General features: G+C 41.4%; 2 protein-coding genes across 6 annotated transcripts; both read right to left on the reverse strand.

Annotated features, from left to right (window-relative positions):
* Window positions 1-1,364: 1,364 nt before the first annotated feature.
* ikbip (IKBKB interacting protein) lies at window positions 1,365-5,946 on the reverse strand. 2 transcript variants are annotated; one of them, XM_077500175.1, is made up of 4 exons: window positions 5,357-5,946; window positions 5,157-5,274; window positions 2,031-2,252; window positions 1,365-1,963 (listed from the first exon to the last, which is right to left on the reverse strand). In XM_077500175.1, exons 1-4 carry the CDS (start codon window positions 5,542-5,544, stop codon window positions 1,406-1,408), a joined length of 1,086 nt encoding a protein of 361 aa, XP_077356301.1. In that variant the 5' UTR covers window positions 5,545-5,946; the 3' UTR covers window positions 1,365-1,405. The 2 variants fall into 2 exon arrangements, with proteins under 2 accessions (XP_077356301.1, XP_077356300.1); XM_077500174.1 differs by lacking the exon at window positions 1,365-1,963 and adding an exon at window positions 3,371-4,415 and having other exon boundaries at window positions 2,114-2,252.
* A 129-nt stretch (window positions 5,947-6,075) lies between these two features.
* Window positions 6,076-13,541, reverse strand: arfgap3 (ADP-ribosylation factor GTPase activating protein 3). Of its 4 annotated transcripts, none has more exons than XM_077500172.1 (16): window positions 13,362-13,541; window positions 12,701-12,819; window positions 11,353-11,425; window positions 11,161-11,292; window positions 10,996-11,076; window positions 10,847-10,919; window positions 10,710-10,760; window positions 10,044-10,090; window positions 9,810-9,961; window positions 9,172-9,303; window positions 8,786-8,926; window positions 8,609-8,671; window positions 8,416-8,542; window positions 7,543-7,630; window positions 7,316-7,440; window positions 6,076-7,235 (listed from the first exon to the last, which is right to left on the reverse strand). In XM_077500172.1, exons 1-16 carry the CDS (start codon window positions 13,428-13,430, stop codon window positions 7,218-7,220), a joined length of 1,491 nt encoding a protein of 496 aa, XP_077356298.1. In that variant the 5' UTR covers window positions 13,431-13,541; the 3' UTR covers window positions 6,076-7,217. The 4 variants fall into 4 exon arrangements, with proteins under 4 accessions (XP_077356298.1, XP_077356297.1, XP_077356296.1 ...); XM_077500171.1 differs by having other exon boundaries at window positions 8,609-8,722; XM_077500170.1 differs by having other exon boundaries at window positions 8,609-8,926.
* Between the last annotated feature and the right edge of the window lie 149 nt (window positions 13,542-13,690).

The following is a 13,690-nucleotide window of genomic DNA, read 5'->3' on the forward strand; positions in this document are numbered from 1 at the left end:
AAATGCTAAAATCTTTTTTAAAAAAATCCCATAATGCCACAGGGTTTTGACTCGCACATGCATTATGGGGAAAAATGCCTAACAGAAACCATGCACTGCAGACGTAAAACATAAATATTATTAATAAACAATGTGCTTAAAAATATATTTTTTTTAAATAATAAAAAAATAAAAAGTGAAGTTTTTTTTTTTTTTTTTTTAACTTGCGCAAGTCAATACAAAGAGGCATTATGGGGAAAAAAATGTCTTACGTTTTTATCATTTAACCTACAAGTATGTTGGAACGTATTTGCCAGTCAAAATGTTTCCTCCACATTGGCATTTCCACACTTCTGTAGAAATGACATTACTCCATTAAAAACCTCCCAAAAAAGAAAAGAAAAATTGTCATGTGCATTTTAAGAAAAATATGACTCTAAAATATGACTTTGCATTGTAAATACATAATTAAATAAAATGTAAAAAAAACAAAAACATTTTTTGCCTTAATTTAGTCGACATTGTGCTACTACCTTGTGTGCACCTGCACATAATGTAGACAGCAAGAATAGTCCATCTTTGCAGGGGATCAAGAATATATGCCGGTGAGTACTGTATGGCAGTTTCGTTTGTTAGCATGAAGCCAAGCAAACTTTATTAATAAGGAAAAGCTATGTCGTCGTTTTAAATTTCCCACAGGGAGCCATCCCAAAGGGATCAATAAAGTCAAGTCTAAGTCTAAATACACAACGTGTAACTATGTGTGTATTGTTTTGACGGTAAACGAAAGCAAAAAATTGTCAGAATAACAATCTGGAAAAATTTACAAGTTGGTTCATTCGTAAGTTCGTAACTCAAGGCATCACTTATTTAGTTCTGAACGTAGGGATAGACCGGGGCCGATTATCGGCGCCGATATTTGGCATTTTGACAAATATCGGCATCGGCCATGTTTTGAATCTGAAGGCCGATAAAGCTCACTGAGCAGGGGATACTTGCGAACGTAGCGAATTTGGGGTTTTCATCAGGATTTGTAAGATGTTCGCAGTCAGTTTTTATTTGTCGTAAACACATTTGGAACATATTCACACAATTTTTCACCGCAAAAATCTTTTTGAAACGTTTTTACGAACCCTAACAAAAACCCCAAATGAGCTACATTCACATGAATTTGTTACTCAGTGAGAAATTATATATAGTTTGAAAGAATTCCCCCCCCTCCCCATTTTACTGCAAATGAATATCGGCTTGAAATATCGGTTATCGGCCGACTTGACTACAAATAATCTGTATCGGTATCGGCCTTGAAAAAACCATATCGGTCTATCACTATTCTGAAGTATGTAGATGAACTTATCATAGATCACAAAACAACAACAGAAAAGTTCAAGTCGTTCATTTTATTGTCTCGAGTGAAGTTGTGCGTTCATGTTGGCTCCTGTGTGTCAGATTCGGATAAAACCGCCGCCCGTTCAGTAGTGGTACTCACGTCTTGTTCTTGGTCCGACGTGAGGTCGTCCAGTATGCGCCTCAGCTCGGCGATCTCCTCCTCCCTCTTGCCGAGGTCCTCGGCCAGGCTCCCCACGCGGAAGGTGAGGTCGGCCAGTCGAGGCTCCAGGGCCCCGAAGTCCCTCTTGATGGCGCCCACTTTGGGTTTGAGGTCCGCCGCGAAGCTCACCGTGCGGATGAGGCGAGCCCGGCCGCCCTCCAGCTCCAGCAGCCTCTCCGATACGCTCCGGTCGGCGGCGTCCAGCTCAGGCAGGCGTCGGCGGAGCTGCTCCAAGGCCTGCGCGTTGCGTTCGGACGCCGCGCGCAGGTTGGAGACGCGCTCGATGCTGCCGGCCAGCACGTCGCCGATGCGCCCCGCCGTGGCGCGCTCGGCCCGGGACGCCTGCTCCTCCAGCTCCGACACCTGCGTCAGGAGGGAGTCCAGCTCCGAGCGCAGGCCGTCCATACGCCGAACGTCCGTCCTCACTGACGCCACCTATTGGCAGGGGTTATTACTGTAAAGTGCAACACACAAGCAGCACAGGATGACAAATCAAACACACCTTGTTAGCAAAATCCACCGTGATGGCCGAGGTGCGCGCCTCAATCTGGTCCACGGCGCCTTTCAGCGCGTCCACGCTGGAGCGCAGATCCGACCGTTCGTCGCTCAGCCGGGACGCCCACTCCTTCAGCTGGCCCACGTCCCGCTCCAGGCTTTCCAGCTGGGCCCGGGCAGCCTGCTGGCGAGCGCCCACGTCGTCCAATGTCTGACGCGCGCTCTCGCACTGCAAAACAAAACATCGTCAGATAAGAAAATAGAGGAACTGTATAGCATGATTAAGTAGGTTTGTTCAACTCTTTGTTGATAATTAAGATCTAAAGTTTTTACAAGTGTGATTTAATTTTTAAATCAGTGTTTTATTGCTCATCATTTTTTTGTTAACTCATTTTAAAAATATATAGGACAAACATCAATTACAAAAAAAAATAGTCTGCTAAAGTGATACTTGACTCATTGCGTCATTTTCAGCAGAAAAAGTTAATATTTTGTCTTTAATTCATGTGATAACTTCTTTATTTTTCATGTAGAATTAATACCTTTAAAAAGTTTTTTTTTTCTACTTGCTGTCGACTGATGATGACATCACATGTGCTGAGGAAGTAACGATCAATCACGGCTCACCTGTTTATTGGATTTATCAGTGGACAGTAAGTTGAAAAAAATATACTTTTGAAAGGTATTAATTGTACATGAAAAATAATAGTTATCAAATTTATTCTGGACAAAATATTAAGTTTTCACTGCTGAAATTTGTTTAATGAGTCGAGTGTCCTTTTAAATTAATTATTAATTCAGAAACATTTTTATCATTTAATTTGAAATCAATTTTTCTTTCATAGCTTAATGTATCTTTTTTTTGTTTGAGATTCGGCCCATGTTGATTTAAAAAAAAAAGCAATTTAATTAAAACTTTAGTTACGACAAAATTAAAAGTTTAATTAAGATGCTTTTTGCTATTTTTTTCAGTTGAAAATTATTTTTATTTCAATTTTTATTCTTTCATAAATTTTCCTTTAAATTGGAGGCACATTGATAAATGTTACAATTAAATCTAGTAGACTTAATTACACTTTTAAATTAATTCTATTTTTATAAATTAAAAATGGTCCCAAATCCATTTTTTTTTTATTTTTGCTGTTGCTGCAACTCACCAACATGACCACTAGGTCGCGCTATTACCGCTGTAATCTCAAACTACTTGATACCTGCTCCAATAATTACACATTTTCATTGTGTCTAAGTGTATTTAAAAAAATAAAATAAAAAAAATAAAAAAAAAAACACTCAAAATCCAACTTATTTTAGAATTTATTGGTAAATTAAAAAATAAAAAAGGCACACCTGCAAATGATTGGTGACCAGTCCTGCTCAACTGTCGCGCTGCTGACAAATGAATTGATGGGTGAGCAATTTAACTTAATAGTTCTAAAAATAGTTTTAGCTCGTACGTGTCTTCACAATGAACTCAGAAAACAAATCCGGCATTGTGAAACCGGAGACCGTCCATTCCCTGGCTAAAGTGACATCATTGTGTGACATCATCTTGAGGTGCTTCGGCTGGCTCCTCCCACTCTTCATCCGGCTCCTCCTCTTCCTCCTCATTTGACTGCCCCCCCCTGAGCACCATGGTGAGTTCACGCACGGCCTCCCGCACCACTGCCAGTTCGCTCTTCATCTTCAGGATGGTGCCGCGGGCCTGCAGGGCGTCCATTTCCTGTCGCATGCCGAGGATCTGGTTGAGCGTCTTCAGCATGTTGTCTTCGGCCGAGAACACCTGCAGCGTCACCTCCTCCATGCGCCTTTCGGCGCCGCTCAGGTCGGCGCCCAGCTTCACGATGGAGCGCAGCGCTTCCTCCACGTGGGGGAGCTGCTCCTCGCACTCCTTGGCCCGCGGCAGGTGCTCCTGCAGCTGGGCGCCGAGCTCTGCCTCCTGGCGCGCCAGCCTGTTGATGTTCTCCTCCATTTTGTGGATCTGTTGCGTGTTCCAGTCCAGCTGCGCCTGAGCCCGCTTGGCGTCATCCTCCTCGGCGCGCTCTATAGCTCGGGCGTTTCTCCTGGTACTGTCCTCCAGCTCCTCCAGCTTCTCCGCCAGCGACCGGGCCCTCCGTTCGACCTCGTTCACCCGCTCCGTGGCGCCAGCGTGGGCCTCCCGGGACTCCGCCTTAAGGGAGGCCAGCTCGGAGGCGGCGGCGGCGAGGCGCTCCTGCCACGTCTCTGTCACGTTGAGGAAGCGGGCGTTGACCGCTTGCAGGTCGCCCGACGCCGTGCTGTCCTCCGCTTGCAGGGTCGCCACGGCGACGCGCAGTGCCGAAACATCCCGCCGGAGTCCGCTTGCCGAGGAGACGGCAGACAGCACCGCCTGGAGGTCGTACTCGGAGGCGGCGAGCTGCAGCCGCAACAAAAAACAGGAGGGCTGTTTCTCAGTGAGAGCTTAACCCAGGAATCCGTCAAATTGGGTGGGAGGGTACCAAAATGGCAGGGTGGGGGTATGGTTGTCTCGAGGGTGGAGCTAGACACACTGCCGTCTCTTGATTGGTAGCTGGATAGAATAGTCTTTCAGCGTAACGGAAATATGACAAAATGTGATGCCAAAAATGTGACCATGGTTTATTTTGGTACCCTCACTAAATGTTAAAATATATATATTAGGGGTGTCAGGCAATTACAAATTCTAATCGTAATTAATCCTATGACTTTAACTCACGATTAATCACAAGTTTTATATCTGTTCTAAATGTACAATAAAATGGACAATATTTTTTTTAAAGTGTTAAAGTAATTTCATAATAATTCACAACATTGGGTTAAAAAAAATAATAATAAATACTGTGCTGTAAAAAGCGAGCGTGAAATTAATTTCTTGTTGAGGTCATTTTTATTGCCACAAGATGGCATAATTGCATTTGTAAGATGGTGACAGCTCAGTGCATTTTTATTTTCATATTAATAACTATCTAATCTTAAACATTAATTAACTTGTGAAATTCTGTATTATCTTCTTATAAAATTGTCAAATACAAATTGACCCAAGTCTCCACAAATATATGCATTATGAAATGTATTACTGTCGCTCTAACATGGCTCCTAAGTGTCAAGTTGCACATTTTTGGAGTAAAAACAAACTTACTTTTTTGGTAACCCTCTCTACTTGCTCCTCCATTAAAGACAAACTTGAGGTCTTTCCATACAAAAGTGCGAATTTTTCCTCCATTTGGGAGAACTTCGCATTTTGCTGCTGCACCACCCTGAGGGGGGAAAAAATAAATCAGATGACAAAACATTAAATGAACTTTAAAAAAAAATAATGCACGTGTGGTTTGAACTTACCAGCTGAGTGCAGCACATACCGCAAGCGAAAGTACACACATGATTAATTTAAGGTCCAAGCTCGACGTTTTTGGAGGCGTGCTGACATGTTCACGCTTCACTTTTGTGTCTTCGTCTTGTTTGGTTGCAAAATCTGGAGCGACTTCATCACTTTGCTTTTTCTTTCTTTGTTTCACCTCACCAGGCATTTTTACGCACTGTAAAATAAACTTCAACAGGAGAGGGGGCGAAAACTCACCAGTTTTCTTTAAAAGAAGACTCTAAAGTCCTCGACACGTTCATAATATACAAATAAAGCCTGGAAGTGGGATTACAACTCTCCCCTGTACTCCATTTCCTTTCACCCGGTTGTGCATAAAAAAGTTGCCTTCAGGTACCTCTCGTAAATTCCATGGTAAAACATTTCAGCAATATAAAACTTTTCGAGTTATTGCTTAATACATGTACTTTAATGTTGACAACTCACTCAGTTCACGACTTCAAGTTTGGGTACAGTTTCTAAAGAAAATATCAGCGTAATCGTGGATTTTTTTTTCCTGAATCTTACTTATTCCCATTCTCATGGAAGACAAATGAACGCCTCAGGCAGCCACGTAAGCGGTTGCCAGCGTTCGCTCACATGTTGACACAAGAAACTCGAAAGCGAATAAATAGGCTATTCACAGGCAATTACTGGGAAAAATAAATACATTTATGTAAAATAAAAATAACAGTTTGAGTTTAATTGCAAGCATTCTTTTATTTTAAATGTTCCGGAAAAACATTTTATATCAACAATGTGATTGATTGCCAGCTTGTACAAAGTCTTTTATATTCATTATATTTACTTAGTAAACAGCAGTTCATAATGTCAGCTATTCCCATATTATAAATCTTATACACTTCTCATTAACTTCACTTTACCACAACTTTAAAGTACATTCAAGCAAAAGCTGCCAATTTTGGCCAAATGCAAATGGAAAAAAAAAGTAACCATCTCTCCACAGTAAACAGAATAATCGATTATAACTTTGGATGAAGACATTTTGGAATGACGTAAACAAACAATGTAGAATTCCCAGCATTAACACTTTTACAGTACACTGAGATCTAGTGGTTCAAGAAAATAGGACAGCTAGCTCTAATATGTAAACTAAAAGTAGAGTGGCGCCGTCTGCCTATATAAATGCCTAAATTAAAGATTTGCATTGCCTTAAAGTGACAAAATGGGCTCGTAACACAAACAAAATCAACAAATAACAAACCCTCTAAAATGAGATTTAAAGTGTCTAATTATAAGAAGGAAAAAATACATCCCACTTAATAGCGCAAAGCTGTAGCAGTTCCAGTCAAGCACAAAGAGCACTTAATAGCTTTCAAATTTCTTTGTGTGCATTTTTTTTGTAAACATTTACCCCTTATATCCATCTGATTTCTTTGTATTTGGTGTTTATTCTAAATTAAGCTTAAAAAAAAAAAAAGAAAAAAAAAAGAAAAAAAAAAAAGGTGCACAGGCTCCAACCAAGAAACAGCACAAATATTCTTGTATACTGATGTGTTAATAATTCATAAAGAGCTTTTAGAACGAGCTTGAGACGACACCCATCATACTTAAGAGCACTTTGGGCATAGAAAGAGCACTTCTTTTTTTTTTATAATAATAACCTTCATAACATTGGCTACGTACGTTCCTAATGTATTTACATGATGAAACTGGAACTTATTCACAAACTTGTGCCTTTACAAAGCTAAAAATGACACTACAGTCTTTGTAAAGCCTCAACTATTGATGTGAATGATGCGTCCAAAGTGTCCAAAGTACAAAAAGACGACAGTTTGCACTTGTGTGTATACTTCCCATGATGATGTGAGGATTCACCCTTCACGAGTTGTAGTGATCCTAAAAAAAAACACAGCAAAAATGTAAACGTGACACTCAGGAATGGAAACATGATGATGATGACGACGACGAGTGGGGACCTGGATGGTGCTGACGACGCCACTGGCCATGACTGAGAGTTTTCCGGCGACATTGCGCACCCCCATTTTCAGCTGCGTGATGTCGGGAGCGTTTGGCAGCACGTTGGTCAGGCGGTACGAGCTGGCTGCAGGAGAGAGAAAAAAAAAAAAAAAAAAAAAAGACTAAATCCACACAAGTGTCTTGATTACAGCTCACATATAATTACAAATGAGTCCGAGATACTTACCAGCCTGCTTCTTCTGATCGTCAAACAAGTCAGCTGAACTTATAGCAGAACTCCCAGCGAGTCTCTCCAGGCGCGATCTGGCCTCGTACTGCCAACAACAAGCTCCATTTTTACACTTTAACTGGATATTAGACCTGAACGTATAATTCCTTAATTTAACACAGTGGTTCTTAACCTGGGTTCGAATGAACCCCAGGGGTGATTACGCAACATTGCTTGGCCTGTCTGTGCTGCATTAAAATAAATAAATACATCAATAAATAAATAAATAATCACAGGTCAACCCGGTGGAATAAGCATCGATGTTCACTATTTTTCAGAATGCATTGTGGGTCATTTTGAGTGCCCTACATTTTCGTGGCGTCACTAACTGTAGTCAGACGGGGCCGGGCGAATTAGTGAGTGAGTGAGTGAGTGAGTGAGTGAGTGAGTGAAAAACAAAAAACAAAACAAAACCGTGCGTGCTGTCAAGTTGCGGCGGGAGTGACGTCATGCAGCCGACAAATCCGCCCGGCCCTGTCTCGTCTGCCTAGAGTGAGTGACACGCCCCCCCGCCACGCGACTGGCTGGAGGGGTAAACAACTGTCTGTCCACAGAAACGTCCCACTATTGACAAAATAAACACAAAATGGCAAAATACAGGCTGGGGGGGTGGGGGTAGAAGAAAAAAATCACCACCACAGATTAACAGAAGCCCAGAGGCGTAGACTGAGAAGGAGTTCATGTGTGTACATCCTGTATTTTTATAGTACATTTTCCTGAGTGAAAACGGAAGACCCTGCCTTTAAAACATGCGAAGATAAAATACACACTTAAAAAGTTAATAAAGATTGTAAAAATAAAAAATAAAAATCCTGCATACAATATTTGTACCTCCGTGCTGTTTTGCTTTCCAAAGTACATGTCTGAGGAGATGGCTTTGACGTCCTGGCCAAACTTCTTGCGAGCTTCGCCCGTGTCTACGACAGGCGCCGGGTCTGCTTTCCTGTGAGCGGCGGGCCTAAAAGCAGACCACCAAGTGTTTTAACCATCATGACGGATGGAAAGTGAGTGAGAAAGTCCTCACTTTTCATCTAGTGAGGTGATGGCGGACGTCAAAAAGAAGTCAGGTTCGGATTTCTTGCTCCATCTGGAGGAAAAAAGGTCTGAAGAATTTTTTGGGTCGTAACGGGACAGGATCCTGAAGAAAAAAAAAAGTTGGCATAGAAAATATGAAACATTAACACTTGTGATAGTATCATACCCTGAGCTGAAGTTTCCCTCGTCATCATCATCGCCGTCGTCGTTGTCTTCGACATAACGCGGCAGTTTACTGGTCCTGGCCGCCATGGGACGCTCCTGCTGGATGATGTGCATGTCGGACGCCACCGAGTGAGACACTCCACTACGGTGCGAGAAAAAAAAAAAAAATGGATATGAATGAGACAGTATTTCCAAGCAACTTCATATTTTTCCACAAATCAATATGAAAAGTCATTGGTTACTTTTGCACATTAAAATCAAAAATGAATTTTCATCCTCTTTCTGCGGGAGGCTAGCAGCATTCATTTGCCTGAAGATTGACAGTTTGGATGTGTTTTAGACATGAATACGTGCAAGAACCGCAATCGACATCATGCTCTAGCGCACCTCCTGACGCCGAGCCCCATTCCCAGTCTCTCCGCTTGCTCCCGCTTCTTCCCGTCCAGGTTCTTCAACTTCTGCTCGTCCTTTTTCCTCTGCTCCTCCAGGTCTTGGTAGGCCAAACGCATGGACGGTGCACTGAGAGCACAACACAGGATAGGTGAGTCCGTCTCAGGGGTTCGGCGGAGGTCAAGAAACACACCCGACTTATGTGATTCATGATGACACGCCCTGCTTGGCCATCATTGGCTGCAGGTGATCATGCTACATTGCTTTGGAATTGGTGCACTCAGCAGTCGACTTGTGACTGTTGAAACTTGTAATCCCTTTTTATGTTAACTATGTTGAGCAAAAAAAGAAAGTAATATGTGAAATATGAATTCACATGTATAACGGAACATATGGTGTTCCACAGGGTTCAATTCTAGGCCCTGTGCTGTTTTCATTGTATCTGCTGCACCTGGGTTCCATCTTAAGAAAACAGTGGTGTTTTTTTTTTTTTTTAAGTGCTCTATGTAAAGTTGATTGAGAAAAGAAAAATATTTTATTTTCAGGAAAGAAGGGTTTGGCGAATGTGCATAGGGAACTGGTGCGGTTCAGTACCTAGACACACCATTAGGGACACAATTTAAGAGCATCCTCACATGGACGTGACAGTTTTTGCGTTGTTCTGGTCACCGGACACGTTCTCTTCCTTCTCCCGAAGCTTGTCTGCAGCTTGTGCTTTCTTCTCCAGCTCGTTGAAGCTTTTGCTGCTCACCTTCTGAGCGCCCAGGCCACCTTTCTTGACGGCCATCTGGGAATACGGAACACACAAAGACATGTTACAAAAGTCCGCTAATAAGACAGCAAGACACGTATGATGTATTTGGACGTACTGTTTTCTTGGTGGCGCCTGGCTTCTTCTTGAGAAGAGACAAGGGTTCTGGAAGAATTGTATAATGCAGTGAAGTACGGCTGCAGCTAGCAAATATTTTGAGAGTTAATTATTCTACCGATCAATGAACTCATTCAAAACATGTAACTGTTTATTTATATATTTTGTCCCTCACTCACAAAAACATATTTGTGTTTCATGCAAGATCTAGCTGCTGACATGCAGAGGTGGCTTAAAGCAAAGGTAGTTATTACAAAAAACGGGCAGCAGGTGGCAGCAGAGTATAAGAAATCAGCCAGGGCCATGTTGCAACAAGCTCTTTTTGACAGTATTTTCACCAGGAATGTGAATATTGATGAAACATAGCTACATTCTAATGCTAATTGCTGAAAATGGAAACAGATACAAATATACCTTTTTTTCCTGAGTGAAGAAGGACTCTAATATTTCTTTTGGTAGGTTCCATGTTTTTATAGCAATAGAACACAATATTTTATGGTCCTTGCAAATTCAGTGAAAATCCAGTAAAACAGAATTTGATTAAAACTGATTTGCCATTATTGAACAACAAAATGTGCATGTGAGGTGCAAGTGAGTGATGTGGGAGCCAGCGAATGAGAGTATACTGTTGGCTGTTTTGGGGAGAAAAACAAAAACAAAAACAAACCTGGATTGGCCTTTGGAGAAGCACTCAGCATGTCCACACTGGGGCCGTCGTCTGCATTGCATGACAGTTAACACAAAGTCATGAGACGCAAATATACACAAATATTCACATCCATCATGAGACAGAATCCTCAGTACCGTCTTCCTCTTTGCCTTGTGTCTCCGATGTGACACAGCTGAGGCTCATTTTGGCCATATTTTCCAGAACTTCCTGTTCACCCAACACATAACCATAGAGTGTGCTATATTAACTGTAAATGTTGCAAAAGTGTGTCGGGAAGTGTTACCTGTGAATGGAGACTGAAGAAATCAGCATGCTTGTCATCTGGTGACGTGCACGGCGCAGAACCCTGACTATCCAGCCAAAGCTGTGAAAACAACATTTGTGAATGAATCAATTACTAAATCAATGGATGGATGGATAAACTGACTGACAGCTGTATTACTGTCACCTCTGTGCCGTGGGTTTTGGTGGCGCTCATGGCTTGCGTCTTGATCTTCTCTCTGTACAGCTGAGCGGCCCGGCTGTTGTATTTGACGTTGGCGGCGCTTGCCGTGCTGCCGTGTTGGTTGAAGAATGACACCTAGACAGGAAGTGAGGTCAGTACGCAGCCGTTCTCGTGTTAGCGTGCGCCTCTGCTCACCGCGTTGGCGTTGCCCCCCACTTGCATGCATCGTAGCTGGTACCATGACCAGTTAAAATCCAGCTCTGTGGATCTGTTGGCACAAAAGATGGGAAATGATTGACAGCAGGAGGGCCAGCAATGCTTTCTTGCCTATGATGAACAATCAACAGTTTGGATGAGAGGTGTTGAACTTAAATGGTTAAACAGTTATTTAACTAATAGGTTTCGAAAATGTAAAAATAAATAATAATGAATCACACATGAGAAGAGTAACCTGTGGTATTCCACAGGGTTCGTTATTGGTACCCAAGTTATTTATAATTTATTTAAATCATATTTGTACTGTTCCAAATATATTAAAATGTGTCATTTTCACTGATGATACAAATTTATTTTGGTCAGCAGATAACATGAAACTAATAAAAATTGTACAAAGGGAATTCATCATGTTTAATAAATGGCTTAATTAAATGGGGGAAAAAAAACGTGAACTAATTTTGATGGTATGAATCTCAACTGTGATCTCAAACTTCATTTAAATGATAGTGAAATTGCACAAGTGACAGAAACAACGTTTTTGGGAGTGATTCTTGATCATAAACTGTATTGAAAGTGATTTCCTAAATAAGAAAGGTCTTCATCTATTGTACTCTTCTCTTGTGTTACCTCACGTCATAATGTACTGAGGTATAGTAAAACGTATGTAAAGCCCAATTATTAAATTACAGAAAAAAGTGATTAGATAATTAATAAAACTGGCTCCAGATAATCAACTAATCAATTAGGATCTGGTGTTTTTCTTTTTGTATTCAGATTTTCTTTAAATTAACAGAAGGAAACTATAATTTAAGGGGTTTATTTGTTTTAAAAATGTAAAGTGAGTGCCAAGATAAAACATATATATGTTTCCATTTTGGGTGTAAAATTGTGTAATGGACTTGATGATGCGTTGAGGTTGTGTACTTCTCTATGGGGATTTGAGAACAATTTAAAATTTAAAATATTTAATGCTTATAGTGCCACTGATAAAAATGTAAAACACTTAGGAATTATATTATGAGTGCATTATTAATGTATTTATTTTTGCTCTGTTGTACTTCGTAGGACTGTATAGGATAGGCCAGTGTTTCTCAAGCCTGGTCCTGGGGGCACACTATCCAGCCTGTTTTCCATGTCTCCCTATTCCAACGCGGCTGATTCCAATGACAGCTCATCAGCAAGATTTGCAGAAGCCTGATAACAATCCTCAGCTGTTTTGGAATAGGGAGACTTGGAAAACAGGCTGGACAGTGTGCTCTGCAACCATTTTCAAGTGCATACCACCGACTTTTGTTCCACGCTGTGAAGCGCACAAAATCGTACTTACCTGATAAAGGACAAGTGCACCCCGAGAGACCTGTGTGTTCCCGAACAGTCTATACATAGGAACACGCCGTAGGTGATGCTGGCCCAACTGGGATTTTTAGCTGCGCAGTCAAAACATGCCTGGGAACGAAAAAAACGAAACAATTACTTCTTATTGAATTCCACTGATATTTATACAGTTTACGGTCGACACCAACCTAAGTTAAGAGGCGGTTAAGGTAACTGCTAAGGTAAGCTAAAGGTGACAGCTGTTGTTCAAACTACTTGTTTCAAACTAGTTCACACCCACAATTGAACCTACCATTAAACACAAGAAGAAATACTAATTGTGTTTTTTTCCCCCTATTGTGTTTGGGAGGAATAGTACTTGCGAGACAAATTCAAAAACATTAATTAAGCAAACTGTCAACATGTTCGAGCTACCAAGCTCGACTGTCATTCGACTGTCAACCTCAACCATCTAGCAATTAGCTGCCAACTAGTTACTCTTTCTGAATTCGTTCTAAGTGCAAATTCTGAGAAAATTTATCGAACAAACACAATCGCTATCTCGTTCTTTGGACTTCGTATTGCTAACTTTTATGCTAGCTGTGACGGCTCTACAAGTGCGACGTGTCAGACGTTGTCTTACTTCCTTGTTACGAGGGAAGGAAAAGTCTCACCTTATTCGTGGGAACGGAGCGAAGTCGCTTGAAAATGGCACAAATGTCTTGTTTGCTGGGCTCCGTCATGATTCTTTATACGCGTGTGCGGTCACAAAAAGTCGAGAAAATAAATAGAAGCGTGTTTATGTTGAATAATATCCGAAGTGACACGTACATTACGGGGAGGGTGGAAAACACGGTTGCTCGCCTGTGATTGGTTGAAAAAAACACGTGGCTGTGTTATTGTTGCAGTGGTTTGTGGGAAGTGTTGTTTGTCAGGCAAATTTGCGATTCATGCTAGAAAAAAACGGAAGAATTTGATTTTTTTAATTTTTTTTTATAAGTGC

Source organism: Festucalex cinctus, chromosome 16 (assembly GCF_051991245.1).
Source record: "Festucalex cinctus isolate MCC-2025b chromosome 16, RoL_Fcin_1.0, whole genome shotgun sequence".
Lineage (NCBI taxonomy): Eukaryota > Metazoa > Chordata > Actinopteri > Syngnathiformes > Syngnathidae > Festucalex > Festucalex cinctus.